The sequence below is a fragment of the Columba livia genome, chromosome 18 (genome assembly GCF_036013475.1).
Source record: "Columba livia isolate bColLiv1 breed racing homer chromosome 18, bColLiv1.pat.W.v2, whole genome shotgun sequence".
Lineage (NCBI taxonomy): Eukaryota > Metazoa > Chordata > Aves > Columbiformes > Columbidae > Columba > Columba livia.
In genome coordinates this window covers 261,951-276,123 of record NC_088619.1, presented here as the reverse complement: position 1 = coordinate 276,123, position 14,173 = coordinate 261,951, and the positions used below count along the sequence as shown (strand labels likewise).

At 45.1% G+C, this 14,173-nt stretch overlaps 1 protein-coding gene across 4 annotated transcripts in view; it reads right to left on the bottom strand.

The window, feature by feature from the left end:
- Nucleotides 1-377: 377 nt before the first annotated feature.
- MYH10 (myosin heavy chain 10) overlaps nucleotides 378-14,173 on the bottom strand; it is a 106,133-nt gene continuing 92,337 nt past the window's right edge. For all 4 annotated transcript variants that reach the window (XM_065034328.1, XM_065034330.1, XM_065034329.1 and 1 more), the window contains 14 exons: nucleotides 13,563-13,769; nucleotides 12,381-12,485; nucleotides 11,197-11,349; nucleotides 10,612-10,860; nucleotides 9,892-10,104; nucleotides 9,190-9,402; nucleotides 7,773-7,934; nucleotides 6,497-6,625; nucleotides 5,189-5,277; nucleotides 4,828-4,951; nucleotides 4,515-4,723; nucleotides 3,603-3,711; nucleotides 3,058-3,230; nucleotides 378-2,123 (listed from right to left, as the gene is read on the bottom strand). In XM_065034328.1, the coding sequence (XP_064890400.1) occupies nucleotides 1,979-2,123; nucleotides 3,058-3,230; nucleotides 3,603-3,711; nucleotides 4,515-4,723; nucleotides 4,828-4,951; nucleotides 5,189-5,277; nucleotides 6,497-6,625; nucleotides 7,773-7,934; nucleotides 9,190-9,402; nucleotides 9,892-10,104; nucleotides 10,612-10,860; nucleotides 11,197-11,349; nucleotides 12,381-12,485; nucleotides 13,563-13,769 (2,280 nt within the window). In that variant the 3' untranslated portion in view covers nucleotides 378-1,978. The remainder of the gene's footprint in view (nucleotides 2,124-3,057; nucleotides 3,231-3,602; nucleotides 3,712-4,514; nucleotides 4,724-4,827; nucleotides 4,952-5,188; nucleotides 5,278-6,496; nucleotides 6,626-7,772; nucleotides 7,935-9,189; nucleotides 9,403-9,891; nucleotides 10,105-10,611; nucleotides 10,861-11,196; nucleotides 11,350-12,380; nucleotides 12,486-13,562; nucleotides 13,770-14,173) is intronic.

Here is a 14,173-nt window from a genome sequence, read left to right as displayed (position 1 = left end):
GAGCCGCTGCTGGACCCGGGGCTGAGCAAACGCCATCCGGGGCTGCAGCCTCCGCTCCAGACACTGACAGCTCAGCTGCGTCCCGCTGGAGCTGGGGAAGAGCCTGGGGCAGCAATGGAGCCCCCAGGCCCTGCTCTCCACTCCCCTTCTCTTCCCTCATCACTTTTAAACATGCTCAGGTTCCTGACTCCCCTCCTTTCTGCCTGGTAAGGGCAGAAACATGTCTGCGCTGCAGCACTGAAGGCAGCATGAGGCTCCTGAGCTGCCAGTAGGGGGCAAAGGCTCAGCCCTGCCCCAGCCATTCCTGCTCTATTTAGGTCAAAATGAAAACAAGAAACACCCCAAGCAAACAAAAGAGGAAGAAGGGAAAAGGCAGCTTCCAGTCATATTCTTGTTTATTAAGGTCAATGCCAGCCTCAGGAGATAGCTCTTTCGGTAAGTAAACAGAGCAGGCGGCCACATCTATCATGAATAAATTTATTGTCTTACAAAAATCATTGTCTAGAAATATGGGTATACAAGAAAACAAGATATCTGCAGTCAGATGCCTGGTGGTCAACAGCCAGTTTGATTAAAAATATCCAAACACACACAACAAAACCTTTGTGACAGATGTTAAAGCTTTTAACCAAAAAAGGAAATCCATGGTTTTTGAGGATGTGGCAGAGGAAGTTTCCTAGTTAACACTGATTCATTGTCACTAATATCAGTAATACCACTTGGACTAGAGAGGTACATGATATGAAGCACAGTCAAAATTAATACATTAAATCACTGTTATATAGGCAAATTATATATGTAACATTGTCTTAGTACTGTAGTGTCTAAGGCACTTTCTGTAATGTCAGTTTTTCAGCTATTTAAACAAAAATAACACTAACTACTTGCTGTAATACTGTTCAAAATAATTAAAAAAAAAAAAAAACAACAACAACCAAAACAACAACAAAACAACAGAAAAAAAAAGGATTCACATCCACTGGCATGTTAACTCGCAGGCAGGCAACCCCCATCGCTGAGCCCTGTAAGCACGGGCTCCCCGTGAGCCCACGCTGCCCCCGCCCCGGTGACACCAGGGACACCAGGCTGGCTGCCGAGCTGCTGCCAAAGCCTCGGCTCGCAGTGCAGCTGCTCGGCTTCACGTCCTGAAGACTGACTCAGCCATAAATTAATAAGTTAATTTAGCCTGTTGTGTATGTTTATTTCCCACTGGTGTTCACATTATACCAGCCTGAATATATACAGAGATCTGTGGGGCATGGCAGCAGCAGCTGTATAGACGAGGAACGGTGACTCTGTCCCAGTTTGCCTGTACTGCATGAACACTAAACTGATGATGTAGGTGCCAAGAACACTTCAAAATGATATTTCAGGTTAAAAATGGACACTAACTCACTCATCCCTACATTTCCCTCTAACACTTCCCAAGGCCTTTTTTTCACAGTTCACTCACTGATTGTGTGCGGATCACAACAATTAGGAGAAAAGAGAGATACAGGTGCGGTTTGGTCTTCAATGATCCAACAGACTCGCCACAGCCCAGGGCCGCCTGAGCACAGCAGAAATGGAAGGATGTCTGACTGACACAGCATGCATAGTCGTGACAATGGGCCTGTCCCAACCACCTGCCCTCTGGGAATGAAGTTTCTGGATTGATAAAAAAAAGTTTCATCCTTCACATGATGCTTTAGAAAATGGCTTTACAATGAGTATCTGGAAAAGAGATGCGCTGAACAGAGATGATCTCATTTTGTTTACGATATATAAAAAAAGCAGTTGTACCTATATCTGAAGCAGGGTACATATGGTGAGGCTGGAGAGCCTTAAGACATAGCTGACCTATGACAATAACCTTGTAGCATGCCGACGTTCCGTAAGGCAGGTTTAGGGCCACAAGGCAGTTCGGTGGTCGGGAACATCCCCTCGTCCTGCCGACTGTTGTGTACAGGTCTGTGCATGCAAACGGTGTGACGGGGCTCTACTCGGCAGGGGCCGGCTGCGCTTCGTTCACGTCGCTGCCTTTGCTCTCCGCGTCGTCATCCGAGAGCTCCAGAGAGGCCCCTTCGATGTGCAGCTGGCGCCTCCCGGAGCGGCTTGAGGAGAAGGTGATGGGCCCCCCCCTCCTGCAAACAAGGAGCAGACAGTGAGTGCCAACACGTCACATCCTGCAGCCCAGTCTCTGCACTGGTGGTGAGTGCCAACATGTCCCCACTAATGTCCCAGGGAAAGTGGCAGCTCAGTTCCCAACCCCCCGGGGGAAATTTCACATGTGGCGTTTTGAAACCTCCACTCTGACCAACGGGTCAGCACGCTGCGTGCAAACGCCTTCCGGTACTCTGGTATTCCTGCTTAGGAATCACCTTAATCTGGCAAGTCCCAAGTAACTTAAAATATTGTCTGTGCAAGCACCAAGCACAGACCAAGCACTAAACAGACTGGGTTCACTAAAAAAGAAAGAAACCCCACAGACAACAACAAAAACAAACAAAAAAACCAAACACAACCCAAACCAACACCGGCTGCTGGTTTGCAAAGTGCTGCGCTGCACCCCTTTCTCCCTTCCTCCAAGCCCACCAGCTCAGCCGCTCTCCCCGTTGAGACGGTTTTTGTTATGCCGCAGCCTCACCATTGCTGACTCGCACCCGCACTCGATACAGACCCTGATCTCTGACAGAACTCAAGGAAAGTCTGGAATGCTCCCACCAGGTGGGTCAGGAAACAAGGGATCTACCAGCCACGGTAGAGCACAACTGAGCTGTCTCTGCTGTGTTTACCTACAGCTGCACTGAACTGACAGGCCCAGGGAGCCTGCCAACACGAGCTCCAAAAAGCCCAGGCTCACGAGTTGTCAGGAATATCCTTGTGGTCCGTCAGCTTCCCTGTCACCACCGCCCGGCTCAGCCAGCAGTTCCCAGCAGGCTCCAGTCTGACCCATCCCTAACGTCAGCAGCTCTGCTTCTGCAGCTCCACACTGGGAGCTCCCCAGGGCCGTGTTACACAGACCGTCTGCGGGGACACAAGGGCTTGGGGAAACCCCCGCCCGCTGCCACCACTCACCGCAGCCTGTTCTTCAGGGTGCTGACCTCCCGGCTCAGGCCCTCGTTGGCCTCTGTGGCATCGTCCAGCTCACGCTGCAGTTTACGTCGGGAAGCATTTGCGCGTGTGGCCTCTTCTTCAGCCTCTTCCAGCTGGCGTTTGAGCTGCTTCATTCTGGCGTTCGCCTTTTCCATCTAAAACACCGAAGCAGGTCCTCAGGATCGCAGCAGGCAGCTGCAGGCCCAGCTCCGGGTGAGCTGAGGCTCCCGTCCTCCCCACCCGCCCAGAGGGAGAAGAACCTTCGGTCCCACTGCAGACACCAGCCTGCGCTCCCGGAAACAACCGAACTCCTGCGGCTGGGAGAGCAGGACACGGAACAGCCCATCACACCAGAGCCAGCACCGGGGGTCTGATTGCTGAGAACTGCTCTACCAGTTTAGTTATCAAGGCAGATGACCTTAGTTCTTTTTGCTAACGTGCTTCTTAACAACCCCTTTCTACACAAAGTATAGTTTTCTTAGCTTTTTCCAAGAAACAGGCCTCAAAAACTCAGCCCCTACACCTACCTGCTCCTTGTACTGGTCTGCGTGTCGGCGCTCATCCTCCACCTGCATGAAGACTTCTTTCAATTTCTTCTCTGTACGACGGACCAGTTTGTTTGCAGCTGCTCTTTCCCTAGAACAACCAAAAGACATTGTTTGGCCATTATTTGTCCCAGCAGTTGAAGGCGAGGAACACGAGATCTGTCCTCTCCAAAAGGCTCTCGCCTCACTGTGTAACTGACACTCGAGTCCTCTCATCATGCCTGTCTCCACCAACAGAGCGCACACAGCTTTGATGCGCTGCTGCTCAGCTGGGATGCAGCTTTGCACACATGGAATGTTACCCCTGGAGCAGCACATAGCGAAGGCTAAAAAGAGGGGTAAGAAGGTGCTTTTTCACAATGAGACTGAACAAAGCAGCTTTAAAGTTATCGCTGCTCTTGCGGAGCCAAAAGCACAAAAAGAGTGAAGATGGTGATAAAAGCCAGGCCCCCTTCAGATTCTGGGAGCGATAGCCAAAAGATCAAAAACTACCTGGAGGGCCTAGAAAGCAAGGAGAGAATTCTGCAGAGCACAGGATTCATCCCCACTGACCGATGCTGCCACACCTAAACTGGTCAACTTGCTTCCTCTACCAGGGACCAGCTGTCTCAAGGGGATGTTTCATCTTGTCTCAAGAAACTTCTGCAGCACCTTGTGGATCCCGGCATTGCCAGTTAACATATCCACCTTCAAGAGTTAATTCAGCTGTTTCAATTACAAGCCGATTCTGAACCTCCCGGTTACTTTACAGCTGTCTCATTAAACGTGTCCCTCAAAACAGAAGGATTTCTAGATAATAATCCCCGATGTAAGCTCACATTTCATCCCTACAAAAACTTAAAGCACAGAAGTTTCAGACTTTCAACTGACAGGGCAAACAGAATTTTTCCTTACTTGGCTTCCTGCTCCAGCTGTTCTTCCAGCTGCACAATCTTGGCTTCTAGAGTAGAAATCGTTGCCTTGAACTTTGACTTCACAGACCCCTCCAGTTCCTGCAGTTTGGCTTTCAGCTCTTTGTTCTGCCTTTCCAGCTGCTGCCGCGCATTCTCACTCTTCTGGGCAGCACTCCGCTCCCCAGCCAGCTCTGAATTAAGCGTGTCAACCTTTCAGAGAAGAGCAGAAGGTCACTTGGTGCTGTTCAGCGCCTCCGCGTAACCGCACACTAACACACAAACTGCCCCTCCAAAGGCGCCAACAGTGGGTTCACCTGCAGCGTGGTCTTTCGGAACCGTTCGTTGAGAAGCTCCATGTTGCTCTGCTCTTCCTCCAGCTCTTCCTCCAACTGTGCAATTCGAGCTTCCAGCCGGCGCTTCTCATCCAGCAGTGCTGACCTAGAAAGGGAATATTTGGGTCAAGACACGTTCTAGCTGCTGGCTAGTTTGCTTCTGATACTTTAGGCATTGCAAATTACCATGAGTAGCTACTGTGTCAACAGTTCTCCACATAACAACATGGAACTTTTATCGTGAACAAAGGTCAATACAGAATTTGCAAGCAGACTATCCAGAACTACAGCAGCTAGTGCCTCAAGTTCTCCAGATGGGCAACTAATACATTTGACGACTCACTTTCCTGAAGCGCTGTTTGCGATCTCATCAGCCAGCTCATCCCTTTCCTGCTCAGCGTGACGACGGGCTCTTTCGGACGCAGCGAACTCCTAGGGAGGTTTAGGGAAAGATTTGTTACAGCACTAGGACTCTCCAAACTTCTGCAAACAATTCAGCCTTCTAATAACTACTGGGAGATTCAGTGATATCCCCAAGGTCTTTCAATGGATAAGCAAAAGCAACAGCTGTAGAAGCAGGACACAGCATCTTGATATTTCACCCCTTCACTTCCACACACAACTACAGTGTATTTATTTCTCCCTGTCCCTGAAGTGTTCCCTGCACAAAGTTAAGGCAAAAAAATCTGTGAAGATCAGTAACATCCAGGCCACAAACAGCAGGAGAAAACCATTCTGTCACACGCTAACACACACATTCAGTGTAAAGCGGGCACTAAATTAAGTGAATTTTTTAGGTTCTTACAGAGCACACAGCATGAATGCAAGTATAGAAAATAAAAGCTTCAGCATAACAGTATAAACAGCACTGAATTAATATTATAAATCCGTACAAAGCGTAGAAACACCCAGGAATTTGCTAAGAGGACAACTACATGCACTGCAAGTGCAGGGCTGACAAGTTTAAAGTCCACAAAAGCATGACATGGAGAAGCTCTAGTAAAAGACAGGTTATCTGCAAAAGCTCAAACAGTAAATGTAGTGAAATCAGAGCAATTGCTCCAGACTTTGCAGCAAATACAGGACAAAACGGAGGCAAGTCTCTCCCACAAAGCAATTCTGCTGATGTTTGACCTTGAGGCAGATCAAGGAGACAACAGGAGATAAGGGACACGTAGCAGGACCTAGAGCTCTTACACAAATCGCCAACAACGAGGGCACACATGCCCGCAAGAGAAAGGGATGAGGACCTGAGAGGGCAGACAGACAAACCTCCACAGACTTAAACGTTCCACTGAGGTACTGGGGAGATTGTTGGGTTTTTATATATTTCCAATAACCAGTTTTAGTCCTGACACCGTGCTCTGCACCTCACAGAGACTCTCAAACCACTTTGCAGGCTTGAGCGAGGCCTCAAGTCTGTTGAAGCGGCAGCAAAGGTTTCCTGCTACCCAATACAGAAATGAAGTCCAGACTACCAGAATGATTCCATAAGGAGTTCACTAGTGATCTGGGGTGGTGGGGCAGAAGAGAAGGTTCTCCTGGTTCCCATTTCTCTGTTCGACTCATGAGTTTGCTTTTTACCTTTTTTATTCGCTGATCTTCACCGCACTCTAGGATGAAAAACCAATTTCTTGGATTTCAATCTCACCTCTTGGAGCTGGAGTATTTCTGCTTCGAGACCTTTGAGCTTCTTTTCACTCTCTTTGGACTGCGTGAAGATCTCGTCTCTGGACGCGCGGGCTTCTTCCAGCTCCCGCTGGTAATCTTTCATCTGAGCCTGTTGGTGGCAAGCAGAGGAAAGAAAAAGCCTTGCTGTATTAGGACAATCACAACATTTATTAGTAGCTTTGAAGTAGTTTGGCTCTTAAGAGGTAAGGCCTTCCTCCCTAAGTGGATTCATTCAACTTTAAATGCATTTTCAGTTCTTATTTTAATAGTGAAACTTCATTTTCTCATCTTTCCATCGCCCAGTTCCTTGCCAGAAATATCACATTGTAAGACTTCACTTCATTTATCCAGTCTATTTCTTGTAGCAAACATCTGCACTGAAGAGCACATTTGTCACAAAACTGATGGAAAGATAAAGCTCTTGGAATGACTTATAAAAAATGTACTTAAATTCACCAAAAACTTGTTGCAAGTATGCAAGGTAATAAACTGTTCCATGCAGAAGTACCAGGAGGCACTGTTCTGCACACCCAGCAGCACAAACCGGTGCTTCCCTTGGGAAACGCTGTTAACACAGCCTGAGATCTTCACCTGCACAAGTTTGAGATGCTGAAGGAGTAAGGAAGTTGGAGAAACGCCATTTCAGTTGCACCCGCATCTTTATAATCCACTGGTCGCTTATTTCAGGTGCTCGGATGGAAGTGCCCAGAGATGGGGTGTCCCATCCCCTTGCACTGGAGGGATGGGTGCTGCTGGGAACCAGCATTTGTTGCTTTAATTTGCGCTTCCCCCTCAGCCCAGAGCTGCCCTCATCCAGCCAGAGGAGGATTTGAAGCACAATTGCCCAAGAATGAAGTGGACAGGGCAGAAAGGCAATTTAATTTATGTGCTTTACACGGTTTTGCCACGGCCTCATGCTCCTGCAGTTTTGGGCCATGGCACTGAAGACGATTGGCAAAACTGAACTCTACCAAATGTTGAATGTGTTTCTGGGAATGACAAAGACTGTTTTTTCTTGCCAAACTAAAAAGAATGAGCATCTTGGAGTTTTTCAAAGGCAGCTAAAATTGACCCCTCCTTTTTTTCTGGAGAATTTTTGGCTGAAGATGCCTTAAGAAGTGTGACTTGAGGAAGCAGCAGTAAGCAACAGCCAAGCTCAAGTCAGTAAATTCAAAGACACAACCAACCATAAATTTAAAAAATGCAGCCTGGAAAGCAACACTCAGTAAATCCTTATGCAGGTGAGCTGTGCCTACCTGGAGCTTACGGAGCTGTTTGATTGCTTCATCTCGAGCCTTGTTGGCAGTTTCTATCTGACCTTCCAGGTCTTTCAGGTCCATCTCCATTTTCTTCTTGGCCGCCACGGCCAGAGCTCTCTGTTTGCGCTCGTCTTCCAGTTCTGCCTCCAGCTCTCGCACCTGGGAAATCAAGGCATTTAACAGGCTCAGTTCCAGGAACGGAGCAAACAAAATCCTAAGAGAATGGTCAATGACTCCAAAAGGCCTTTGCAGAATTAACATGACTCAATTGGAAAAGACTACAGAACACAAGCTACACGGGCAGAGGCTGTAGATGGCAAAAACAAACCCACAAATTGGAAGCAGAGATCTCTGAGCTGAGAAAAAGGGAAATTAAGACAACAACTCGGCAACTGAAGCATTTCCATTTCATCTGTTCAGCTGCTTAGCGATCAGCTTCTTCCCTAGCACATCCGTTCACATTTAGGTGTCGCTCTGGGGCAGATGTCGCTAATTCTGATTGAACCATTAAGAGGAAAATAAGAAATAGAATAATCTCATTTTCTCCAGGAAAAAAAAAAAAAAAAAAAAAAAGAAAAAGAAATAATTTGCTTTCAAACAGCCACTCTAGCAGCAATTATACACCAACTACCTTATTTTTCCTTCCCCAAAAGAAGCCAACATGAATTAAGCCAAACTTACACAAAAATAAAGCTGAGCCAGAAATGGCCCAGGTTCCCAACAGGAAGAATATATTCTGTTTTGAAGCAAGCCTCCCTCCTCATGCTGGGTCCAAGAGCTCTAGTCCAGTGCAAGATAACAGTGAACTTCAAAAGCCCTTCAGGCCCATGCTTATTTCTAAAAGATCTCTATATCGCTGATTCTTAGTAATTTTATATTTTTGTTTTCTCGTGATAAATCTTGAAATATTTGGTACTTTTTCTCAAAGCTTAATCTTGATTTAGACCCATCTTTTCAAAGCATGAAATTTTAAAGGCATTTCTTGGGTCTCTTCTGATCTGCTTTGTGTTGCTAGAATTCTCAACTCAGGCAAACCTGGAACGTGCCACAATTTTAATTTAGGAAGCCATTCACTTAATTACAGTTTATCTCAGCATCCATGCATTTGCTCCTGTACATCAAATGAAATGGGCTTGAAAGTCCAAATAACAAATCCCTTGAAACACACCCGCACAGCAACAGCCCAACCACTGCTTGCACGTGGAGTGTTTTCAGAGGACTAACGCCTAGCTGACAGCGGTCTGTCCTCAGCAAGACCTGTTCTGGCAAAGATTAGTGCTTGGGATTTCTACAAGACAAGATCTTTAAGTAAAGAATTTTATTTTTCTGGTAGAAAGTTATCACTGAAGCTACAGAGCTTTGGCAAAAGAACCTCACACCCCTCTCGCTATGAAGTTGAGCAAAACAGACATACTTGTTTCACCAGCATCCGCTTTTTTTCTTCGTTCTGTTCATCTCTGGCTTGCAGATCTCTCTCAAACTGGGCTTTCATAGCCTGCATGTTCACCTCCAATCGAAGCTTCGCATCTTCTGTGGCCTGCAGTTCATCTTCCAGTTCCTCCAGCTGAGTCCTCATCTCTTCAACCTGTTGCTCTAAAGCTCTCTTTGACTTCTCCAGCTCATGGACCTAAGCCACAAACACTAATCAGACCCTCTGCCTCAGGTATCTCAATGTCAGCATTTTTTAACAGCAAAATAAGACATTATATGAACTTGTACACTACATTTTGTGATACTCAGAATTGGACAATGAATTAGAGCAGGCAGAACAGCATCTCTAAGCCTGTATTAGAGAACCAAGCAAACAACTACACAGATGACAGGAGAGATGAGCTGTGTAATGTCACAGAAAAAATTAGTAGTGAGACAAGCTCTTAAATTGAGTTGCAGCTGCCATTATGACTAATGGCCAAGCAGCTTCAGGTCTTCACATTTTTGAAGTGGCTCGATGTTAATGAAGAACCCCTTATTCTGAGCTTTAATTCCTCCAGAAATCTGAGCTATAAATCAGCTTCAAAACATATTTTTGTATCAAATATACTTCTCCAACCAGGCAGTCTTCCTATGTTATTGCCTATGCAGTGTATAACAAAACAAAATGTGGAAACGTACTTACGTTTTTGCCCACATCATCTTTAGAACTCATTAAGTCTTCCATATCTGCACGCAACTGTTTGTTTTGTCTTTCAAATTCTTCCTTAGCTTCCAGGGCTTCTTCCAAAGCCCGAGCCAAAGACAGAGCTTTGGTTTCCTTCTCCCTTGCTTCTGCTTCCGCACGATCTCTTTCCTCTGCATATCTGGCAGAGATGTTCTTTTCTTCCGCCAGCATCTGAACATAAGAAATAATTAATCCATCTCCTAAGTTCTATAATCGGGTCCTTCTTGCCTCAGGTGTTTCAGTCAATGAAGTGGTTAATGCTTGAGGTGTAATTGGCCTCCAGAAGCTGTCCAGTCTTTCAGTCTTGATCAAAGTGCTAGTAAGAAACCAGCTACAGCTACTCTGGGATGACATGAGGAAAGCAAGCTACTAATCAGGATTACGTAAGTTCTACATTATTGCTATCTTTTAGTCTTCACATTACAATAATACTCTTAAGTTCCTGTTCCAATATAATTTCCTTGTTATATATAAAGAGCTGATTACTTGGTCTAACAAGACTCAAAGCTGGCATTTAGCTCACTGAAATTATAAGTGAGAGATCACTCTTAACAATGGCCAAGCTGCTCACAAAAGTTTTATCAATAACCAGTTTCTCTAGGCTCATTAGTGTAGTAACAATATAAACAAGATGTCATTTAAAAATCACAGCAGCAAGATGACAGGAAACTAGACTACCTGATCAAACTTCTTCTGCTTTTTCTCCAAGTTAGAAACAATCTGGCGCTGATGATCTAGATCCACCATCAAGTCATCCAGCTCTTGCTGCAGGCGATTCTTTGTCTTTTCCAGTTTGTCGTAAGCCATTGCCTTCTCCTCTAGGCGCTGGCTTAAGGACTCCATGTCCTTCAATAATTTCTTCTTATTTTCCTCCAAGCCTTCAATGGTTCCCAAGTCATCATCTACCTTTTTCTTAGCATCAGCCAACTGAGATTTAATAAAAGAAAATAATGTTCCTTAGCGCATCAGGAGAAGGAAAGAAAGGCATCAGGTCCAAAATACAAAACCAGAAATAGATGTTATTGCTAAAGTAACACAAAAATTGTGAGCTAGTAGGATACCAAGTAGGGCAAAACCCAGCCCACTACAGCTGGTTCCACTAGTAATGATTGCAATGGAGAAAGACCACAGGAAAATTGATTGCAAAATCTGGTCTAGTGCATGTGCAAATTACATGACATTTTTGCAAGATGTCTGGGACACCAGTTCATCTCACCTGGAACACGCAGGTCTTACGGAGTCCTATCGTTTCCAACAGCTTACCTGAGACTGCAAGGCGAGCATCTGCTTTTCCAAGTTCTTTCTGGCCTCCTCTTCCTCCTCCTGCTGTTCTTGCAGGTTGTTCTTCTCCTCCTCCAGTTGCCTGATCCTACTGCTCAGGTTGAGTTTCTGGCGCGTTTCTTCCTGCAGCAGCTCCTGTTACACCAACAGGCACATTCCAAGTTCAGTTTGGTTCAGTGTGTGTTATCTGGGGCCTCAGGCTCCCATCCTCCATTACTCTATATGGAGTTTCAGGTTTGATAATTTCTATTAGAACATTTTTGTACAAGGACACGCTTATGAAAGCATCTGAGTCTTCAAAAAGCTACTGATCACTCATTGTGGGCACACTTAAGCCTTTATAAAGTGTATTTCTGATCAGGGAGTCCATGCCACTGTCTGTTCTACAAGCTAGTGGAGGATACTTTTCCATCTTTAAAGAAGTATAGAAGTCACCTTCAAAATTTACTTTTCTTCTCTCAGATAAGCATATAGAGTCCCTATTTTAAACCATGTGGGAACAATATATAGCAGCAAATCCTGCAATGGCAGCACGTTTCCAAGTCTTGCTGCATTGTGTGAATGTAAAGTCAGTTTAAAGATAGCTGTAATTAAGCAGTGGAAACTTCTGTCATAACAGAAACTAATGAAAGGTGTAACCACCCGTCCTGTTCACAGAGCTCTCCAATTGTGATTAACATTATTCAAGTAGTCACCATTAGCATTTTTATACATGGAAAAAAAATTACATTTAATTGATGAATACATGCACAAAGCTGCATTATTTAACTCCAAACACTGGCAGTTTGAAGAACTTAAACCATCAGTAAAAGAGAGTATTGTCCCTCACGCCTTTCATATACCCCAAGGACCTTATTTACATTAATATTTTACTTGGAAAGGTGTTTTTGACTTAATATTTATCTCCCACAGAGACAAATAAATAAAAGACGAACGGAAAGCCTACAGTCTATCAAGCAGCGAATCTTAAATAACGAAAAATTGGCTCCACACTCAGCTGAGCAGTCAATATACGCTACATTTCACTACTGGCTTCAATAGGAAATACTGCTTCTACCCAAGGGACTTTCCAAACCACGAATGAAAACGTAGTTTCTGTTATGCAGTTCGCATTTCAATGAGGAACAAAGCTTCAGTGCAAAGTCCAGGCTTCCCTGCACACACACCTGCGTATCCTGAAGCTGAGATTCCAAACTAGCCGCATCTTTGGCAAACTTGATGCCTTTCTTCTCTGCTTCTTCCAGGAGACTTGAGACATTATCCAACTCGTTCTGAAAAGGAAGGAGTCGAAAGGTAACGGCGTGTGGCCGACTACAGCCATGCCTGCATCCCACCGGGAGCTGGGACTGCAGAGCATCAAACCTCAACAAATTCCAGATGTGGCAAGGCAACAACAGAAGCCAGTGCAGAGATACAACAAGCTAAAAATACTGAAGTTTAGTTAGAAACTTGAAGTTGGATGTCCATCTTGAACTTTAGGGCATAACACGAACAAGAGTTAGGCACGATATGTAGCAGAGCATGTTCCAATATCTGCATTCATATTCAAATGCTATATTTAATTTTAGGACCATATATTTTTGAGGACCATTAATTCAGGGAATATCAGGGTGGCAGCTGGGTTTAAAGCATCACTGCAAGAGAATGGATTTCTGCCAGGTGCCAACTCTTGCTATTTTAGGCTATGCTACTTGTATATACAGTGAGAGCCTGCCTGAAAGCTTTGCCCAGAAAGAACTGGGCCATTCCCTTTTTAAAGCACTTTGGCCTAATTTACCTAAAGTACCCATTGCTGTGGTTTAAAAGTCAGCCCTGACTGCACTTTACCCATGCTCTACATTTCTCAGAAAGCCTTCACTTGCAATCCCCATCTGTCAGGCTCCCAGTTTTGAAGCACAAAAGGCAATCTGTGGCCATCATCCATCAGTACGATTTTGCTCACACCTACAAATGAGTTCAACCCAATTCCAATATCCAAGCCAAAAACCTGCAGGCCAGCTGTCAGTAGAGCCTCCGACAGGATTTGGTCTCTAGGATGGGAAACCATGTACTTATAAACCGCTATAATTCTCATTGTCCAAAAAGCTCAGGATTAATGTCATGGCTGTCCAGTTGTCTCCACCTGAGGCACATCACCAAATTAAGGCCCCTCAAACATGAGAGTGCAAGACTGAAATCACCTCCCACATCAGCTACAGACCCAGTTGCAACTTTGAAAGTCATTCCTCCTGACCATTTCCAAGGGACATGGGGCAGTGACAGGGGTGGGTTAATGGTTGGATTCGAGGATCTTGAGGGTCTCTTCCAGCCCAAATGATTGTGATTCTATGACTTCTATACATCCTTACCTGCAGCTTGTTCGCTTTCTCTGCCAGTTCCACCCTCAGTCTTTCTCCTTCCGTGACCTTTGCAGTCAGCTCTTGCACCTGAGCATCAAGCTTCTTCCTCTTATGTTCAGACTCTGCCTTCACCTGCTGCAGGACCTTCACTTCACAGGCTAACTCCTTGTTGTCGGACTCTAGGCCTTGCTTGTTTTTTTCAAGGTTGGCTTTAAACTAGAAAAAAAATTCAACACTCTGTTACATGTCAATAAAGTTTTCTGCTAAAAATATTTAATCCAGCAAATTGTGTTTACAAGTTCAAAGATAAAACAAGTGCTCAGAAAGTTGTAAATAGGGAGTGTTTAAAATGCTGCCACGTAAAATTCTGTGTATGTTAGCCAAAAAACTACATTAATGCAAGTTATTCCACTCTCAGATATCACAGGTAAGAGTGAGGACCAGAAGATATTTCTATGAATTAAACACAATCTGAGATGTCAGTACTGTGAAACGACTGTTGGAGCAGCACTGCAAGGAGGTAGGAATGTGCCTATGAACCGATGAGCACGGAAACAAAAGGAAAGATATCAACTAAAGCTGCCCTGATTTTAGTAGACATAGCAGCCTGGAAGTGCATA